Genomic DNA, 19112 nt, shown 5'->3' on the forward strand with positions numbered 1-19112 from the left:
TACCAATTCACCAAGACACACGCTCACCTGAATACATGTCTGGCTTTTGCGGCACACACTCCCCTTATGACGTTTTTTAAATCAGTGATGTAGCTATTTCCATTCCACAGGTCTATTTTTTGACCGGCAGAATTCTTTCAGTGCTAAATGCTAACTCCAAGGGTCATAATTCATGACCAAACTAGTGAGATGTTTCCTTATCATCTTTGGCATGGTTTGCCCCTAGATCTCAGATATGGTGCTGATAAACCTAAATAACAGTTGATATCCTTTTTTGACCTCCTATAGTGAAACAGAGTAGTAGCATATGAGACTGTTTGCTTTGTACAAAACATACAGAGTAATTGTTACCTCGTGGGTTGTATAGAGGCAGAACATAAAGTACAGAGGCATTCAAGGGCAAGGATATCGGTAATATAATGTTATTTTAAATGTATTCATCTTATCTAGTCACAGGGTATGATTTTCCACGTTTACTATATACTGTGAGCCATTTTCTTAACACAGTTTATGAATAGATCTATGTATGGAGCTTCATTGCTTACATCACGCGGTCACTTGTGTCTATTTAATGATTTGGTCAAATATATCTAGAGATCGATTAGATAACCAGTCAACTTTGTATAAAAGTACCCCGTATTCACACAACACAGAGAGCATAAAACAACCTTATTTTTAATCTACAGGCAGATTATTATTATCATTAAATAAATCAATGCAAACGACTTGAGTGGGAAAAAAACGAATTAGGCGAGCGATACCGGACCAAACTGAAGCACATATAAATGGGGGATAAAGTTACTAGCCGACATTCGCTGCCAAGTCCTGCCAAGCATGCAGCTCGTCTAAAACCCGCCACGTGTTTGACGCCAACAGCCCAAGCAGGCTGGACACAGGCAATTGTTATGCGATTCCTCTCGGTTTGAGACTAAATCGTATTAGTTAGTTCTATATCATCGGCGACAGAAGCCTTTAATCTACCGTCGCCCTGTGGTGCGGTTAAAGAAATGTATAGCGTGTCGCCTCGAGAATCGTAATTAAATCCCTATAGATGAGACTGGGATCAGCTTGTTCAAATAAATCGCCAAAAGGTTGAGAAGACTTTTCCTCGTCTCAGGTATCTGACCACTCCAGCAATATCCTGCGTCTTCACATGCTGCTGATAGTTATACGCCAGGCTGAACTTGAAAGGGTTACTGTGTTTCCCCGAGTGCTCCTTTCTGTTCAGTCGAGAGGGGGCGGCTGAGTGGCGCCTGGGAGTCAGAGCGAAGCTTCCAAAACCCCGAGACATCATCAGGCAATGCAGACAGCGAGGAAAGCGCCCCCTCCCCTATTGGCACGCTGCCTTTTCCTTAAAATCCCCCCGGTTTTTCTGTCATAAAATACCACCACACAGCAAGTGACGAAGCTAAGCACGACCACAGACTAGAGACCGTTTTTAAACCACACGCACGAAACGGAATGCGCTTTACTGTAACTGTCTTATAACGTTCACGCTGTCTTTGCTTCAACGACAGTAATCCATATATAAAGTAATATCAATGCTATACATTTTTATAAGAGAAATTAAAACAGTGCAAAAAAAACAAAAGTTTTTTCCCTCCATTCCAGAGACCAATTACTCACTTTTGCTTCTTAATATGTTGCTCTATTAACTTTTTCGATGTGCAGCTTTCCAAATTAAACTGGTGTGGTTACGTCGGTAAGCAGTTAGCCGTTGTTTTGTTAAATTATTTATTTTGCATTCGTTAATTCGAATACCGTCTTTGCAATGCTTGGCCTATCTGTTGTGACTGCAAAAACTTTGGACCGCGCGGATAGCGGCTGACCAACAATCCATGCTTCCTAGCTCAAACTCACTTCGCTGTCTCAGAGCTTGACACTGTTTAAAGTAACTGAGTCATATTTTACTACTATGTTAACACCTTTGGATCATAGAGATGTAAACTGCGTAGATACGCCAGGGTTGCTCAATGCGCTTTCCCGTCAATCACACACAACGCCGCCCTTTCAGAATAGTTCTTGCCGTTTTCTTCCTATTACAAAACACAGTGGATCACACGTTTACTATGGATGCATTCTGTTTGCGTCAACTTTGGACACCTCCCCAAATCCATAGTATCTCCACACTTACCTTGATTTTAAGTAGCCCCTTGAATAACTGCTCTGGAACCCCCGCCCCCTGAACCAAACACACGTTAAGCAACTACCTTGACAGAAGTTACATGTTTAAAAGATAGACTTTATTGCTAAAACGTGTAACCATTACATTTACACTGATATGTTTCCTTTTATTTTAGAAATATTCAAGTAGACATCTCCCATAATTACTGGTATACTCTTCTATTTTCCTTATGTTCTATACTCACAATCGTTAAAATAATAAATAAATTGTACAGATTTGTTTTAACCTTTCTACAATACTATATGTATTCCAAAAGCCGAGTTCACGCCTTTATATATTTTTTAACCTCAACTTTTCCATTTTATTATTATTAATATTATTATACAAAAATCTAGGCAGCATTTTGCAGTGAAAGATCTTGATCAGTCAGCATTAATGTTCTGTTGAAAAAAGTAACTTCTTGGAGAAGTTGACGCATTCCATCTTCTTTTTTTCATAAAAAATAAAAGCCCTTCCTTTCGAAGTGCTTGCGTTCCCCCAAAACACGTTTTAGGGCTGAAATAAAATATGGTCCTGTTCATTAAAAAAAATAGCTGCATTTTTATCTTAAATATGTACAATGTTGGTATTTTTATTAAAATGCTATATATAAAAATAGATTCGCTATGGTGTCCTTCGATATCACACGATAGCCCATCTCTGTTCTGAAAGTTTACAGTGCAATAGAAACCGTATTCCAGTCCGTTTCCCCTCCCCCTTTCCATAGAAACTCAGCAAGAACACTTGCATTCTGAGATGATTGGGTACTGCACCGGTATCCACGTACAATATTTCTGTCTTAAAAATCCTTGGCAATACCACCGGAGGAAAGTCTTGGTGATTGACTTGATGGGCTTGCAAAACATCCCTTCTGGGAACGAACAAGAGCGCTCATTGAAGCAGTTGCCTTCCTTGATGTAGCGTGGCCAGAACCTCACTCCCAGGTCCTTCCAGGAGTACACTACCGGACAGTGCGTGTACGTCCACAGCCACTGCAGAAATTTCCTGCGCGCTTTTTTGCCAACTTTAACCCGTCTCCCGTAAGGAGTCTCGGAGAGGTCCAGCTTTTTTATTTCGTTGGGTATCGGCCCAGGCAGCCTCACTTGTGTCTCTTGGACGGACTGATTCACCGACACCGGGGAGCCGATGGACATGAAATTGGGATCAAAATAGCTGCCGAGTTTTTTCCTCAGAGTCCTCTCGACAAGGTCCTGTTCGCGTGGATCATACTCCGGGTCAGGGTCCTCTTTGAGATCAGGCACCGGGAGGTGTTCGCTGGGCGAAGGGCGCAGCCGAAGAAAATGTTGAGAAACACCAAGGTGTATGGACACGAAAACGTACACGAGAAGCGCCTGAGAAAATCCCATATTTATGTTGTGTTACTACTATTGTATTCAGATATTTCACAATGGTTATGCACTTTGAAACTGGGCGCTCGGGAGGTTCATAAATAGTTGACGTTAAAGCACAGGCAAGAGGACACTTTTAATAGACCAGGTCGGGTTTGAATGACATGGAGCAGAAGGCTGTCTTTTTGGGGATCACCAGATCTGCTTCTCAATGCTTCCAATTTTTTTTCTCACTATTGGTATACCTTCTCTCATTGAGACATTAGTCCTCCCAGGACTGCAATTTGTCTTGAAACGTCCCTCTTTCGCTCTCTCGTTTTCCTTAACTTTTTACTATTTTCTCCAAAATTCACATCGGTTTTATGGTGGTCGTCATGGTAACCGAGGCACTCAACGCCACGACAAATTGTCTAGACTAGATGACAGGAGCTGGCGCGAGAGTATAGCCTGGAATGAAGTGTTCTATAGGTCCGTGTTTCCCAGAAAGAACAGATCCAAAAATGTTCGAAAGAGGGGCACAAAACAGTTTTTAAATATGTCTGCAATGTCACAACCCGGGGACAAAGGCTGTCTCGGACAATTTTAGTTTTACGCACTGCGTTTAAACAGGGATTTGACAGTTCAAGTTTGATGGGTTCCAAACTAAACAGCAAACTCCATGAGCTGAAAGACAAACTTTTAGCAGCGTTTGTTTAATTTTTGAAGCACCAGTGAGATATTCCAAAAGTTCTTTTTTGTATTATTTTTTCCACCTTTAATTATCCGAGTAACGGCATCAGGAACTACGCTCTCTTGGCATTTTCAAATGTTCCCATAAAATCGCTGGGAGAATCTATCACAACTCCATGTCTCAGTCGAACAGGAAAACACGGTCCACAATCTTTGTTTTTCTCCCCCAATGACAGTCACTGCAGTATATTCCACGAAGATGCAGTATAACGAACGCAAGAAAGCATGAAACTTTTCAAACCTGCTGGTTTGCCTTCCACTGACGTTTCTTCAGTTACAAACTCACATGCACACAATCCATTTTAGGCGCGAGTTGTTACGTTTCACTTGAGTTCATTCAAATATTTGTCCCTTTTCTTCTGGATGACACCGTGCTTCCCCTTCTTTACTTCTTCCAAGAAGTTGCAAGTTGTGCTAGCGGTGCATGGCCAGGCTGCAATCCGAATTGAGGAGTCTGTGGTCGATCAGTATTTATGCCAATCCCAGGGGGAATCTAGATCCTTGATAGCTGGTACAGTAGCTCCAGTTTTAAGAGGTTCGAGATACTTGGCTCTGAAGGTTGGTTTGCTTAGGCACACTGTGTGTTGGTGTGTGTCTGTTGTGAGCAGAGCAGAGCTCTATCCCAAGTTAAATATCCCCCTCCGATGGTACAAAGTGTCAGTGGGTCCTGCCCACTCCTGTCACTTTCACTATGATTGACAGCCCCTCTCTTTCCCCCTCCCCTTTACAAAAAGAAAAAAAAAATCGCCCACAATTACTGTGATTCCACTGGGTCCTAAAGGCACCGATGTATGAACTATAGGCTACCGGAGGCAATGGCGTTTAAATTTCTTCAGTTATCCACTGCATTAAATATAACTCGGTTTGATTCTCAGACGTTTGTCTAGCCATTTCCTTTACCCACCCCCTATTTTTCCCTCTTTGCTTGCAGACCGCTGCACTGACGAATATCTGGCTACACACTGACACACTTGAGAGGTAATAGGTTCAATACGGCGTCGTTTTATTCTTAATTGAACCACTTAAGTGTTTCCTAATTTATAGCATTCCCAGGAGATAGATGGCTAACATACTGGCTAAGTACCGTGTTCGGAGGTCCACATTAAGCAGCCATAACATTCAGCCTTTGTTTCAGCTGAGACTTTCCAATGAGAGGAACCCGCAGCTTGAACCTTGGGGTCACAAAATAAGTGTGCAATTAATACTATAAATGGGCATACACAACTAAATGTAACCTTCCCAAGATATATTCATTATCATGCTTTACTATATTGTATTCGTAATTATCATAGCCTACATAACGTTTTCCAAAAATGAAAATATAGGATATGGAATATTAATAAAAGGTACGATGTCATGTAAACGATCAAAACCAAATTCTGTTGGATTAATAAGTAGCGTTAGTAGCCTAGGCCGGCTACACAGAAAGAAATGTTCAGTATAGTGAGCTAGGAACAACCTCGTATTCTCTGTTGCAATTATAAAGGCAATCTCGCTTTGTGATTTTGGTTCTGAAAAATACCAAAGCGAATAACACATCTATTTGATATATTTGAAGAAATTTCCTTTTAGACCGGAAATAAGCTACTGATGCCTGGTAAGTCCTCACAATCTTTCAACTGGGCCAAATTGCAATACCACATTTATGTCAAATGCTAACATTTGTTATAATTAGCGTAATGTTCATACAGCTATTGCACACAGATAACCATCGCCTATTCAAGGAAAGTCACCAAATGCATTTGAATTCTGTTCTCTTTTTTTAGGTTTCTCAAAAGCGTAAACGACCGTGCACGGACTTGTGTGTGGCATTTTAACATACTTTCTCATTGAATCTATAGTTGTCGCTTATATGTTTAAACGTAGATTAAATTGGGAATGAATACTTTTTCTAAGTTGTCAAAGTTGATTGAGCGGATGATGGCTTTGCGTCGCGGTGCACCAACACCGCTAGAGGGCATTGTTCCAGCGCAAGGGAGTCATTTTGAACAGAATATTAGAGATTATTTTTACTCAGATCAGTGCCACTTCGCTCCAGTGCTCACTAGTGTACCAAACTGCTTGAACTCACAGGAGAGGCTCAAAAATGGATGCGATTAGCTTGCATCTTCTAAAACTAGCCAAACTCTAATCTGTCTTTTACTTACTCTGGTCAATACACAACTGTGCAAAACAAATTCCTCTTGCGTCTTTAATGCGCGATGGTTTTCCATGCATTAAAGAATGCATTATATACATTTAATTGGATTCTGTTTTACACTTTCATGAATAGTTCAAGGTCCCGAAACAGGATCATTTAAAAATCCTAAATCTGTTTTGCATATTGACCATTACTTATTTCCTAAATCTTACCCCGTTATTTTCTATTCGAGGAAAATACACAAGGTTAGATATCACGATGAGAAAATGTAAACAATACCGGGACAAAAAGTACCCATATACAATTATTTAGAAATATAGTGATATGCGTCCTCAGTAGGCTATTCAGTAAGACTGGAGCCGGCAAATGTTTTAGTTATGAATAAAAGCAGTTGTTCTCGTAATTGCTGAAAACAGAGTAAAATTACTGAAACAAATCGAAACAGTAATTAAAAATGATAGAATACGAACCAACAATAAATGGTTGTAACGTCATAATAACAGTGATTTAGGGTACGGGGCTCCACATTGGATGCTCAGTCTACAACCTGGTAATAAAACCAGCAATTTGTGTGGGATTGGTTCTCTAAAAAGAGCCCAAATACAAACACCTTATTAGAAACGTCTATGAGAACTCATTGGTCATTAACATCGTATGTTGGCTAAATTTTGACGAGTTCCTCACATACGCAGAGACTGCATGTCTAAATAAATAAATAAATAAATAAATGCCTTTTTTCCTGTTACACAGTTAAACGTTCAGTGTTAAATCAACTCTTAAAGAGTACATACTGTGGGCTATGGTCCCTTGTGGACTCAGTTAGAATTGAATGAACACTGGATATTTTGCCGTGCAGAGCTATGTGTATCAACACTAATACTTTTAATACTGTAGGGAGAAATTTCATCTGTTATTATTATTTACTATTCACTGAATCTTACATAAAAATAATATCTTACACGAATATGCAGAACATTGGTGGTATGGAAAAGGCACTATTTATCTCTTTTAAAAATACATGCTTCTGCCCGTTTCTCTTGCAATTTTGAGTGTGCAACTGTATTCTGGAACCACCATTGCTGCACCCTCAGCTATGAATTTGGGAGAGAGCAGACAAGCTTTTCGAGGGTGCTGGTGCCTGGTGTGACATCCAGGCCCAGTATTAACGTCCTATCCTGCAGATTCTGACAACCACAGTTGGCCATGGCATAGTCCAGATTCGATACCAGAGTGTGACCCATCCTTGCACTACAACAGTGCCTTTCCAAGATGAGCCACCCAGCACCCCCTTGCTTCCTCTTTTTCTATGACACACAAACGTCTTTATGAGGAGAAAATTCTGAAGAGATTTAAACAGTGTATATAAATGTTTTTTTTTTTTTTGGGGGGGGGGGGGGGGGGGGACAAAAACATTGGCACAAGCACTCAATCAGACCTTCATTAAATTCTGCAGACACAAGTGAAGAATGCACATTTTGGTCATGCACATACGGACCATATTTCCTTGAGATGACGATGAAGAAACACATTGATGAAAGTTTATTTTTTTAATATCAATAATTTGGTACATATATTTTTTATTAATTATATTTAACATATGTATAGGTAGTGTATGCTGTATGTATTTGAAAAAATTGGCTTTTTATATAAAAATGTTTTTGTTTATATATTATATCTTTTTATAGCGTAGTATGGCTAAAATGACCAACAGCAATGAGAAAAAGTTAAATCAACACAGCAGAAAATTCATAAATGTGTGTAACACTACCTGAAAACATCATACAGGTGGGAAACACAGACATAAATTGTGTGGATCATCTACCTGTATCATATCAATAATGGTAATGTTACAGAAGGAGATTTTTTGTGTAGCTGTGATAACTTGCATTGAATTTTGTGTTTTTACATGAGTTCACAGGGTACAGAAGTAATTTAAATTATATCAGCAGGAAACTGAAAAGTAGCAAACTCCCAGTGCTGTATTGGTAAGGGCTATACCACAGAGCTGTATTGGTAAGGGCTATACCACAAAGCTGTATTGGTAAGGGCTATACCACAGAGCTGTATTGGTAAGGTATATACCACAGTGCTGTATTGGTAAGGGCTATACCACAGTGCTGGTAAGGGCTATACCACAGAGCTGTATTGGTAAGGGCTACACCACAGAGCTGTATTGGTAAGGGCTATACCACAGTGCTGTATTGGTAAGGGCTATACCACAGTGCTGTATTGGTAAGGGCTATACCACAGTGCTGTATTGGTAAGGGCTATACCACAGTGCTGTATTGGTAAGGGCTATACCACAGTGCTGTATTGGTAAGGGCTATACCATGCAGTCATACTACTTCTCACTTTGGTCAAGGAGTCTGACATACTTCCATCAGATAAGTGATGTAGGTCAGGTGTCCTGATACCACAGTCCTAGTATTGGTAATCGGCTTTCCCAATCATCGTATTGGTTAAGGGCTCATAAACCATCAGTGCTGATACAATTGTCAGTCCTTACCTAAGTTGCTTGCTATGGATAAATACTAATCACACAACAACTTGAAATGTATTGGTAAGGGCTATACCACAGTGCTGTATTGGTAAGGGCTATACCACAGTGCTGTATTGGTAAGGGCTATACCACAGTGCTGTATTGGTAAGGGCTATACCTCAGTGCTGTATTGGTAAGGGCTATACCACAGAGCTGTATTGGTAAGGGCTATACCACATTGGCAGGTAGCATACCTACTATCTCACTTCCTGGTGACAAAGAGAGATAACTGCACAGCTTAACACTTCCTATCAGATAAGTGATGTCAGGTCAGGTAGTCCTAAAGCAGTTAGGCCACACATTGTCCTCAGAAGCGCCCCTTAATCTGCGGCCAATCGGACTTTCTAATCATCATAATGGCAATTACAGCCAGGCTCCATAAAAACATCATGAGCTAAGATAAGCAACATTGTCAGTTTCCTTTCCAATTAAAAGTTCAAGCAGAGTTTGCTACTGGAAAAAAAAATACTAAGTCAGCAACAACAAACTTGGAAAATGTATTCATTTTAAATATGCGGGGGAAGAGGCGTGGACGAGTGCCCGCGCCTGGCCAAAAAAGAAATGCTGATTTACAGTTTTAGTATGTCGGGCTTTCCAGAAAAAGGTTAAGGCAACTTAGTAACTCATAATTAATATTAGAAATCTGATATAATGTGCTGAAGTCTACACTTCAATCCATTAAGTGGAAAATATGCATTTCTGAGTTTTGTACTCCGCTTAAACTGAGGAAGTCTAAAATAGATAAACATTTTCTCCTTTTGGATATGAAAGTGAAAAGAGAAGATGGATACTGGAATAAATACTTACATGAATGACAACAATCAGACTATCACACAGTGGTCAGGTCTGGGATAGCCTTTTGTGGCAGCCTTGAATAACAGTGTCCTATTTTGAATCTGCATTTGTTTTTAATTTAGACTTTTTAGTCAAAATGAACAGTTTGGTGATGAAAATTTTGTTATTTTTGAAGTTTTTATAAAAAAGGAGCACATTCACAGATTTTATAGTTGAAGAAGGTAAGTTGAATCCATAAGAATGTGATATGCCATGTAGCAGGGTCAACGTGCTTTGGTTTGGAGCTGCACTGATGTTCAGATGGCCTGGCTTCTCTTTGTGTCATTGTGCTCGATTTGCTTGGAGATGTATGGGGAACTTCTTTCAGAGACATGGTTGCACTTGGGTGCACTTGGGTGTGAATTCAACTGAAAAAAGATGACTGCAGAGGAGTCTCAGGCTGTTTAGAAGTGAACTTGGTATGCGTTCTAAAAAAAAATTGCAGTGTGAAAGAAAATAATATTAAATTTAAACAGGCAACAATCTCCAAAAACAAAAATAATAATTAAAAAACATTCATATTTTCTGTTTACAAATAGTTTCAAGCATGCGTAGTGTGAAAGTGCCCTTAGTCTAACTGGCAAACAGGCTCAAGTACCAAGATAAATCAAATAATGATAAGAGTAAAATGATAAGATAAAGTCAGTTGACTTCAGGTTTTCCTGAGATAAGGCGATGCTTTTTCACATGGAAAAAAATGATTCTTCCATCATGTTCCTCTCACCAGTAGCCTAGTGGCTTCAGTACATCTTTAGAGTGGTCACTGGAGCTCTGGATCCTTCACTGCCCCCAGGCTTCAGACCATCAAGCCAGTCACCTGGGGTAATACCAACGGAGTGAGGAAAACAGATGTCGAGACATATGTATCCAGATTAAGTTTTGTTGTTGTCCACGAATTGGGAGTTATAGGTAAAGATCATGGTTAAGGAAGGCTGAAGAAATCTGTGGGAGTGTCCGTATGTGCAGTCACTGTGTACTGAAAGAGCTGATATCAGAACATGGACACAAGGCTGCCGAGCCACGAGGGTCAACATGCATGAGAGGGCTGAGCTCATATGACTATAAAGACAACAGTAACGCAGGGCAAAGGCAGTGAGCTCACTCTGAAGTGACAAACTTCCACTGGAAAATCTAGAACTTTTTATGGAGTATAAACGCCTCAGAGCATCAGTGAGGGAAGGAGTGAGGGACTGAGAGGGCCATAGGACGGGAGGGAAAAACGGAGATATAAATGAGAAGCAGGAGAATAGGAGAGGGAGGAATAATGAAAGAGAGAGCGAGCAAAGGCATTGCAGTTTACTTCACACCTAGACCAGAGCTGTCCAAATACCATTGGGAACGTCATCCAGTTAGCACGACATCATCCAGTTAGCAGCCGCGCTCTTTAAGTTGAGTTTCTTTGCTTTCGTAATTAATGCACTCAGTAGGGAATCGACTCCAGTGGGGATGAAAGAGCATGTGACGTGCACACTCGTAAAAGTGTAAACAATAGCACTGGGCCTCAGTCACTTATTCCCTGATAAAGCTTATTTCCCCAATATGTTTCTTGTTTCTGGCCAAATATTTAATATCCAGCTACATATCTGTATAACAGATATCATCACAAAATTTGTTTGCAAGAGTTATCAAACTATATCATAATATTTGGATGCTTGGTTATTGGGTGTGGACTGGATCAAGAATTCAGTTTTGGGTTTAGCAACATTTTTTAGATTTGGCCAGTTACTATAGATTTAGTGAGTTGAAATCTAATGTTATAGCTTTAAAAAGTAACATTGTGTGTTGTAAGGTATGATCCAACATTCAGGGACTGCTATTTTTAGGTTCTTGGCTAGAACTACAGAAAATGCTATCAAGTACAGGGTGCAAACATGTCCCCAGTGAAAGAGGATCATTTGGGTAAATTGATACACTATTTATGCACCACAGCTTGATAGCCAGTGGAGGGAACCACTGAAATGATCGATGGCGATGGAAATGGTGTTGCTGGCCTTCGTACAGAAACGCCACAGACCGTCCAGACTCAGTAAAGGGCTATAAGTCAAAGAACAATGCTGGACTTGCAAAAGTGCACAATCTGAAAAGCATGAGTATACAACCTCTCCTTACTGCAGAGTGTGTCAAATTCAAATAATTGAGATGACTGCCTGCCAGGGTGAACAATTCCATATCACATTTCATCATTCCCTGATTAAAAAAAAATGCCTGACATGTACAAGGGAATGATGAAACAAAATTAAAGACATCGCCTGCCAATTGCATGACCATTTACATGTGTTTACAGTGCACCACCTTACATCACCACGATTACACATCGGACTGGTAACAGATACAATTACAGATGGGAAGGTTTATACTGAGGCTTTTGGCAGCATGCACACTGTAGAATACTTTGCAGATTTGTAACTGAATGAGATATTTTAAGGTTTAGAGGGGGTTCATTTTCACTGCTCTGCTGGTCAGCATCTTCATTTTTAGATCCAGTATTCAGGCAGAAAAAAATCCACGTTGATTCGCTACATTTTATGTTACTGCTTTTGACATTACTTGACTACAATCCCAGTTCATTTTCTCTTAATTTAGAATTGTGAATCATATACAAAGGTAATACGCCAATTGAGCATAGCACAGACTAACATGCATGCATTATCTACTGTTCATCAGACCATCTTCCACTTCCTTTCACTCTGTACAGTCCACCAACTGAGTTGTGCCGATGTCTAATTGGAGGAATACACTTCATGCACAGCTAGGGTCATGCTGGATTAGTCAGGGACATCTTTGCCCACTGAAACCCTTCCCCTATGGGCACAGCTATGGGCTAACTATGCCCCACACTTCATGGCCAGTGTCCACAATGTTGGTGCTGGCACAGTCTATGGGATGCATCATTACAAAACAAAACCAGTGTTAGATTGCAGTATCTTTATATACAGTTTGGTGGTTTTTAATGGTGCACCAGCTATCAGCATATGCCCCTTTAAAAATTGAGATTTCCTTGGCATTTATTTTGACCAAATGTCCTGATAAAATGGGATCAGTCATGATTACCAAGTGATTGCCCTGTGTCCTCTAGGATGAACAGCCCTGATTACTAAGCGATTTCCCCGTGTCCTGTAGGATGAACAGACCTGATTACCAAGTGATTTCCCTATGTCCTGTAGGATGAACAGCCCTGATTACTAAGCGATTGCCCCGTGTCCTGTAGGATGAACAGACCTGATTACCAAGCGATTGCCCTGTGTCCTGTAGGATGAAGTCATGATGTTGTCTATCCTAATAAAACAGACTGAAAGGAAATTGCCCGCTTCTGAAAATCGACAACAACAAAAACCTGATAGCATAATTTTGTCAATTGACATCTCAGGTGGCTGTTCATTCATTCATTCATGTATGCATTTACTTTTTCACACTTTTTTCTGTCTCACTGTGCAGACAGCTATGTAGTTTTCGCAGGGTAAACACCATGTTTAGTTTGAGAGTGAAAGGTGAGGCGAAGTCACAAAGAAACCCGAGAGACTGTAAGAGCCAAAATGAGGAATAACACTCCTCATGGATCGGTGTTTCGGACAACTGACTCTAAGCTCTTTGTGAAGACTGCAAATAAAACACTTGAGTGTGTCCCATGAGGGAGGCAGACATAAAACACCACTCTGATGGGAAACACCAGAAAAGCCAGAGAACAAACACCAGAAACTAAACGAGTCTTTCAACAGTCCAGTTCAATGAGCCACTGAGCTCACTGAAGTTTATCACTGTGTAAGGGCATCAGCAGGCCTGTCTTTTCAGGAAATAGTAACACACTGATATTTGCAGGACACTAACACCATAGTCCACTCCCACAGAGCCCAGGATTTAGTCTTGTCAACTGGCTACCAAAAGTTTGCTGCAATGAAACGTCCAGCCAGAATGACTGCATCTAGACTGCATCTGATATTATCTGCACGGATCAAATAACCCAATAAGTCCTCTCATGCTATTGTGCAAGACTAAGTTTAAGGTTTGGTAATGTAAGCATGAAGACGGACAGTGACACACAGAAGATCTAACCATGATGCCGTCTATTTTCTAACATGTTATTTGGCTAACATGTCCATCAATGACAAATGCTAGTCATTACAAAAATTGACATAAATATGAACACAAAACACTGGGCATTTTGGTTTTCTGTTCTTGTTACTTTACTTTTACTAATCAAACCCATTTAAAGTTTTTCTGTCAATTACTCATTTGATCATTTAAATGTCAACGGTAAAGCTGCAATGAAAAAATAGTCTGCATTGCCCAAAACCATATGAAATATGAGGGCCAACTGAGACTTTCACCATTGTTTAAGAAGCATCTGCTCTACTGCAGACTCCATCACAGACTAGTCACTGTCACGCTTTTTAGAAATCATAAATTGCACTTAACGTAAGTGGGACCCAAGGGTGACATTTATTAACTGCTTTATTCCAGTGGACATATTGTACATCTGATCACCTCACCTTTGTAGTGCTGAGATCACTCTTCAAACACACTAGGACATTTTCCCTTACGAACTTAAGGAAAAAGGGCAACAGACTTCATCTACATTGCCAGTATATGTGAAAGAAATGCTACATTGACAATGTTATTAGTAACACCAAACACACGCATAGTTGCTTTGAAAAGTCAGCCAGCAAACTGAGTCATCATTTTCTTTCAGTCTAACATTTATTATGCATGTCTGCTCTGCAAATGCAGTAGAACCTTGGAGATAAGAATGCATCAGCAATGGAGACTGTTTTAAACACTGAATTATTCATAACTTTCCAGTGACTAGTTGTCTTTGGTATCTTTTGCAAACTTAGATTTGTTTTCCTCGCCCTTCTTTAAATTGCATTTTCACATTAAATTATTTAGCAAAAGTGCTGAGAGAAGCCAAGTGTCTTATTCTGATACTACTGTATTTAGAGTTTTTTTTAACCAATGTAAAGTGAGACTTGTTTACATTTAGCGCTTAATAATGAAGAGCTTGATAGGGCAGTGTTGCGTATGCTCCATCTGGCTTCATAGCCTTTTGGTGACCGGTCTGTCCATAAGCTGGACCTTCATACCTCTGAGGTTCTACTGTAATATGACAACTTGACTATCAGCTAAGGGTTGTTTGAAAAAAAGTCTGAAGATAAATCCAAAGTTCTGAACCCAGAACAACTCCCTGAGGTGGTGACACAAGTCATTACAGAATGACGCCTAGGTCAATGTGCACTCATCTTTATTCTCCTTAAGAAAAAAGTGAAATCTCTGAATTATTTGCTGATGAGTCGTTTTAATACATTTTTGTATTCACAAATGGCCCAGAAATGTATTTAAACAATTCTTGCAACCCCCCCCCCAAAAAAAAACATTGCCTGTATCAGCCCTGTTTTCCCTCTTGGCTAAATGCCAGGTTTTGAGTGGGCGGGGTTAGCTGGGTACAATGTACATCACTAAAACGCTAAGACCAGTGAAATCCTTTCTACTTGCAATATGTAAATGATGCTCTTGCTACTTTTGCACAGGCAAACTAAGTTGGAAATGCATCTCTGGATGCAGAAAAACAAATAAATGTTCTCTTTTCCAAAAAATGAAGAGACCCACAAGAAATGGGTTTCATTTCTGGAGGCCCAAGGGCACTGCAATATCGCAATAACCCGAACAGTTAATATTTGTAGTGCCCATTTTCGCAAGGAGGACTTCACCGACTATCTACAAAAATAATGTGGCTTTGCTAAAAAGCCTGTGCTGGTGCACGGCACTGCACTTTCCCTTCCTTCCCCGCCCTCCAAACTGTTTCTGCTGGCAACACTGCTGTTTGTCACAGAACAGAAGCATGATGGATAATTAAGTAGCCCTACTATTAGCTAGCAATAATTCAATTCCTTAAAGCTCAAATAAGTGGAATCAAAGCCTTTCTTTATTTGGGTGTAATGTGCAGAGTTTGCTGTCAAGTATAATATTAGTCTACAGTAGCTCAGTGCTACAGTGTTATTACACACTCAATGATCTGCAGGTTTAACTACGCGATGGAAAAGCCCAGCTTACATCGCTTTCTTCAGTGTTATCTGGTAGTCTAATGTTACAGAACGGGACAGCCTGCTCTAACCTAGCGGCGAGGAATGGCTCACATGTCTTATGACATGTTTTACACACATGAATATTGAGCGCAGGATACACGCCCACCCTGTCCTTATCTGCTGATGTGTTAAGCGTTTATTACAATTTCATTGTTATGATTCTGTTTAAAAACCTGAAATAAATACCAAGAAGACAATTAATGGTCACTTCTGGGGAATATAACCACAGTTTGAATCCAGTTCCCTGGACCTTTAAGATGAGAGATAAAAAAAACCAAAATGAGAGATGAAAAGATACACAAGAATAGAAGGCGAGGTTTCACAGTGAATATTGTCATTTGTTGTTGTTGCATTATTAGAATCTTCTTCTTTCCTTATTAACTTGGCAATGTGCGCATTGTATTGAATGCCAAAAATATTTTCTTGAGAGAGAGAGAGAAAGAAAGAGAGAGAGAGACAGAGAGAAAGAGTGAGGGAAAGAGGGGGTGAGAGAGAGAGAGAGAGAAGGAGGGGGGAGAGAGTGAGAGAATGGCGTGGAGGTGGGAGCAGAATCAATGGAGCCAGGCAGCAGTGTAGAAAAGACCCTGTGGCCCGCTCAGACTGTGAGGACTGGAGCTGTAATTAGTCGTGTCATTAGCATGATAATAAAACAATGGCCGCTCTCTCACAGGAGGAGAGGGAGACACAATTCTTCCGAGTTGTACAGCTTGTCTCCTCCACTTTCATATGACACATTTTGTACCATAAAATAGTGCTTTTCACTCCTCACCCCGGCCCTTTTCCCAGACCACCCCCCCACTGAAACAGCAGCTGTTTATCATGGAGCCGAGCGAGGGGCGCCTACTTCGCTGCAAAACCAGGTGCCACGAAGCCAAAGTTCAACAGTGGCACCACGACTGGAGCTAAGGGAAAAAAGGCAGCGACGCAAGTTTTATTATTTGGCTCATGGAGGTCAGGTTAGTGAACTTCTGCATTGTAATCGCATTTTTTAGGCAGACCGCGTGGCCGTCGGCACCAGCCACTGAGACCAATCCCAAGCCCGCTATCAGATCTCTCCGTTTCCCAAAGCTAGTGTGCATTTCCATTAAAAGGCTCCTTTTAAAATTAAGCTAGCGTGCTCTAAATTACATCAATTCATAGAAATCCATCATGCGCCAGCCTGTACTTCCCTTACAAGCAATATAGTGATGCCGCGGCAACCATTTCAGTCATTTGAATTATAAGGGAATTGGGTATCATGTTCTAGACTACAGAAGATGAGAAAACATTAGTAGTTAAATTTTATATTTCAGGAATACCCTTCGGGAACCAAGTCCTCTTTAAATGGTATATCCTTATCAGGAGGACACTACGCACTATACTGTATGGAGAGAAAAGCACTAGCGTTCCACACCTGATTCATCCACACAAACGACCCATCTGCCCCCTCAAAGCAGAACCCCGCATCTGCCGAGCCAGTAAAGCAGATCTGTTTGAGCCGCTGTTTGGCAACAGAGCGCCTCCGTTTCTGACTGTATAATACACCAGCGAGACGCCGGTTCCAGCCAGGTCAGATACGTCTGCTCGGTCGTAGTGTATTTGTTCAATTTTCTGTGACGTTTATTACATTTTTCCACCTGTTTGTTATTTTGGCGCACCTGGGAACGGCTAACTTAAACAGAATCTTAAATACGGGCGCGCGAGCCAGAAAAGCTCACACTTTCCGACTCACCCCAGTGACCGCTGTTGATAAACCCATCTTACAAGCATTCCTGGATAGGCAAGGTGCTGAAAATGGGGGCGGGGGGCGGGAATAGCAGGGGTCCCCGGCGGTGCCGGAGGCTGAGACAGGGACGGGGTGGGGGGGCGGGAGGGGCGGGTCAGCCTGACCAGGCCTAGCAGCCTCCTGCTGGGTGAAGGCCACCGCCCGCCACCTTCCATTGTCCGCAGCCTAAAGAGAGGGGCCAGCCCCTCACTGGGAACCACCCTCCCTCCAGCCAGACACACAGAATAGCTAATTAAGACAACCCCTCCCCTCCTCGCCCCTCCAGAGGGGGTAGAAATAATAGTCTTTTTAAAGTATCCTGTGGGCTTGGCCAAAGTGGATGACATCATGTTTCTGGACAACTGGACGTGCGAAAACTGGGACTGATGGCGGATGTGGAGATCATGAAAAAAAACCTGATGAATGTATAATTTTCAGAACTTGCTTGAGTTTCCAGAGCAAGTTAGCTAAGGTCACTGGACAAGAAAGAAAGTGTGGCTCAGATTATCATGCTAAAGCAAGGAAAAGGAAAAGCCAAGTTGAATATGACAGAATCTTGCAAGTATAAAAGGCGAGACAGCTCTAACTATGAACATTAAACCACATTCATTTAGCAGAGTATCTAATCCAGGGCAATTTACAATGCAAGAGAATATCTCAGTTATATGAGCACCAGTACCAGACCTGATTAACAACATTTCACGACCATTCCGAATGTACATGGAACATCATGAAAACACTAAATGCCCTACAACCAAAATACAGATCTTGAATGCATACAGATAATCAATTAGCCATAAAAACCATAAATACCATAGGGTGGTGAGAATGACTGAGGAGACTAGATGTAGCCTGAAGAGACTACAGATGGGTTATTCTGCCAGCGTGTTTACTTAAGTGACAAATATTACTCATGGTTTAAAAACTACAATTCCACACAAACCCTAAAGAACCTGGATGAACGTCTGTATTTTGTGAGGAAAGCGTCGACTGGCCCGGGCTGAAGCGCTCCCGAACCTGCCCGCCCTCGCCCCTGTTCCTGCCCTACCTGACCGCCGAGCAGCACCGGCCCCGCGGCTAACTGCGTGAGACGCGCCACAAAGGGCCCAGGACAGCGCAGAGAGGGGCGGAAGGGGATTGGGGGGGGGGGGGCGGCCCGGGTTCGAGCGGGTGGCGGTACGCTGTGGAATGGCTAATTAAATAATGCAATAAAACCTGCTCCGTTTAATAAAGGTGGAGAGGCCGTGGGGCACGGAGAGGGGGGTGGGGGGGTGGCAAAAATTGGCCTTGTACAACAAGCGGACTTAGCTCTTTGGTCCTGCAGCAATCTTTCACGCTTCCTTAAGCTTCAATAAGGCGCACGGCGAGGGATCATTAGGGGGAGGCCGGGCCGCAGATAGACCCGATTCCCTGTGGCTGTGAGAGGAGTGGAGCTCCATACAAGGGCCTGCTTTCCAAAGCACAGGAGCTTACTGGCCCGGGGAAGCCCGCAGCACCAGAGCCAGACTGGCTGTCTGTTATGACCAATAGAATTAT

At 41.5% G+C, this 19112-nt stretch overlaps 1 protein-coding gene and 1 long non-coding RNA gene across 2 annotated transcripts in view; both read right to left on the bottom strand.

The window, feature by feature from the left end:
- Window positions 1–19112, bottom strand: part of LOC135248078 (uncharacterized) — a 39775-nt gene that overhangs the window by 11152 nt on the left and 9511 nt on the right. The gene's annotated exons all lie outside the window — the stretch shown is intronic.
- On the bottom strand, window positions 2222–4922 carry nog2 (noggin 2). Its single transcript, XM_064322287.1, has one exon. It carries the CDS (start codon window positions 3529–3531, stop codon window positions 2896–2898), a length of 636 nt encoding a protein of 211 aa, XP_064178357.1. The 5' UTR covers window positions 3532–4922; the 3' UTR covers window positions 2222–2895.

This window comes from Anguilla rostrata, chromosome 2 (assembly GCF_018555375.3).
Source record: "Anguilla rostrata isolate EN2019 chromosome 2, ASM1855537v3, whole genome shotgun sequence".
Lineage (NCBI taxonomy): Eukaryota > Metazoa > Chordata > Actinopteri > Anguilliformes > Anguillidae > Anguilla > Anguilla rostrata.

Coding starts and splice junctions, on each gene's coding strand:
- nog2 (XM_064322287.1), bottom strand. CDS start 3,531: ATGGGATTTTCTCAGGCGCTTCTCGTGTACGTTTTCGTGTCCATACAC.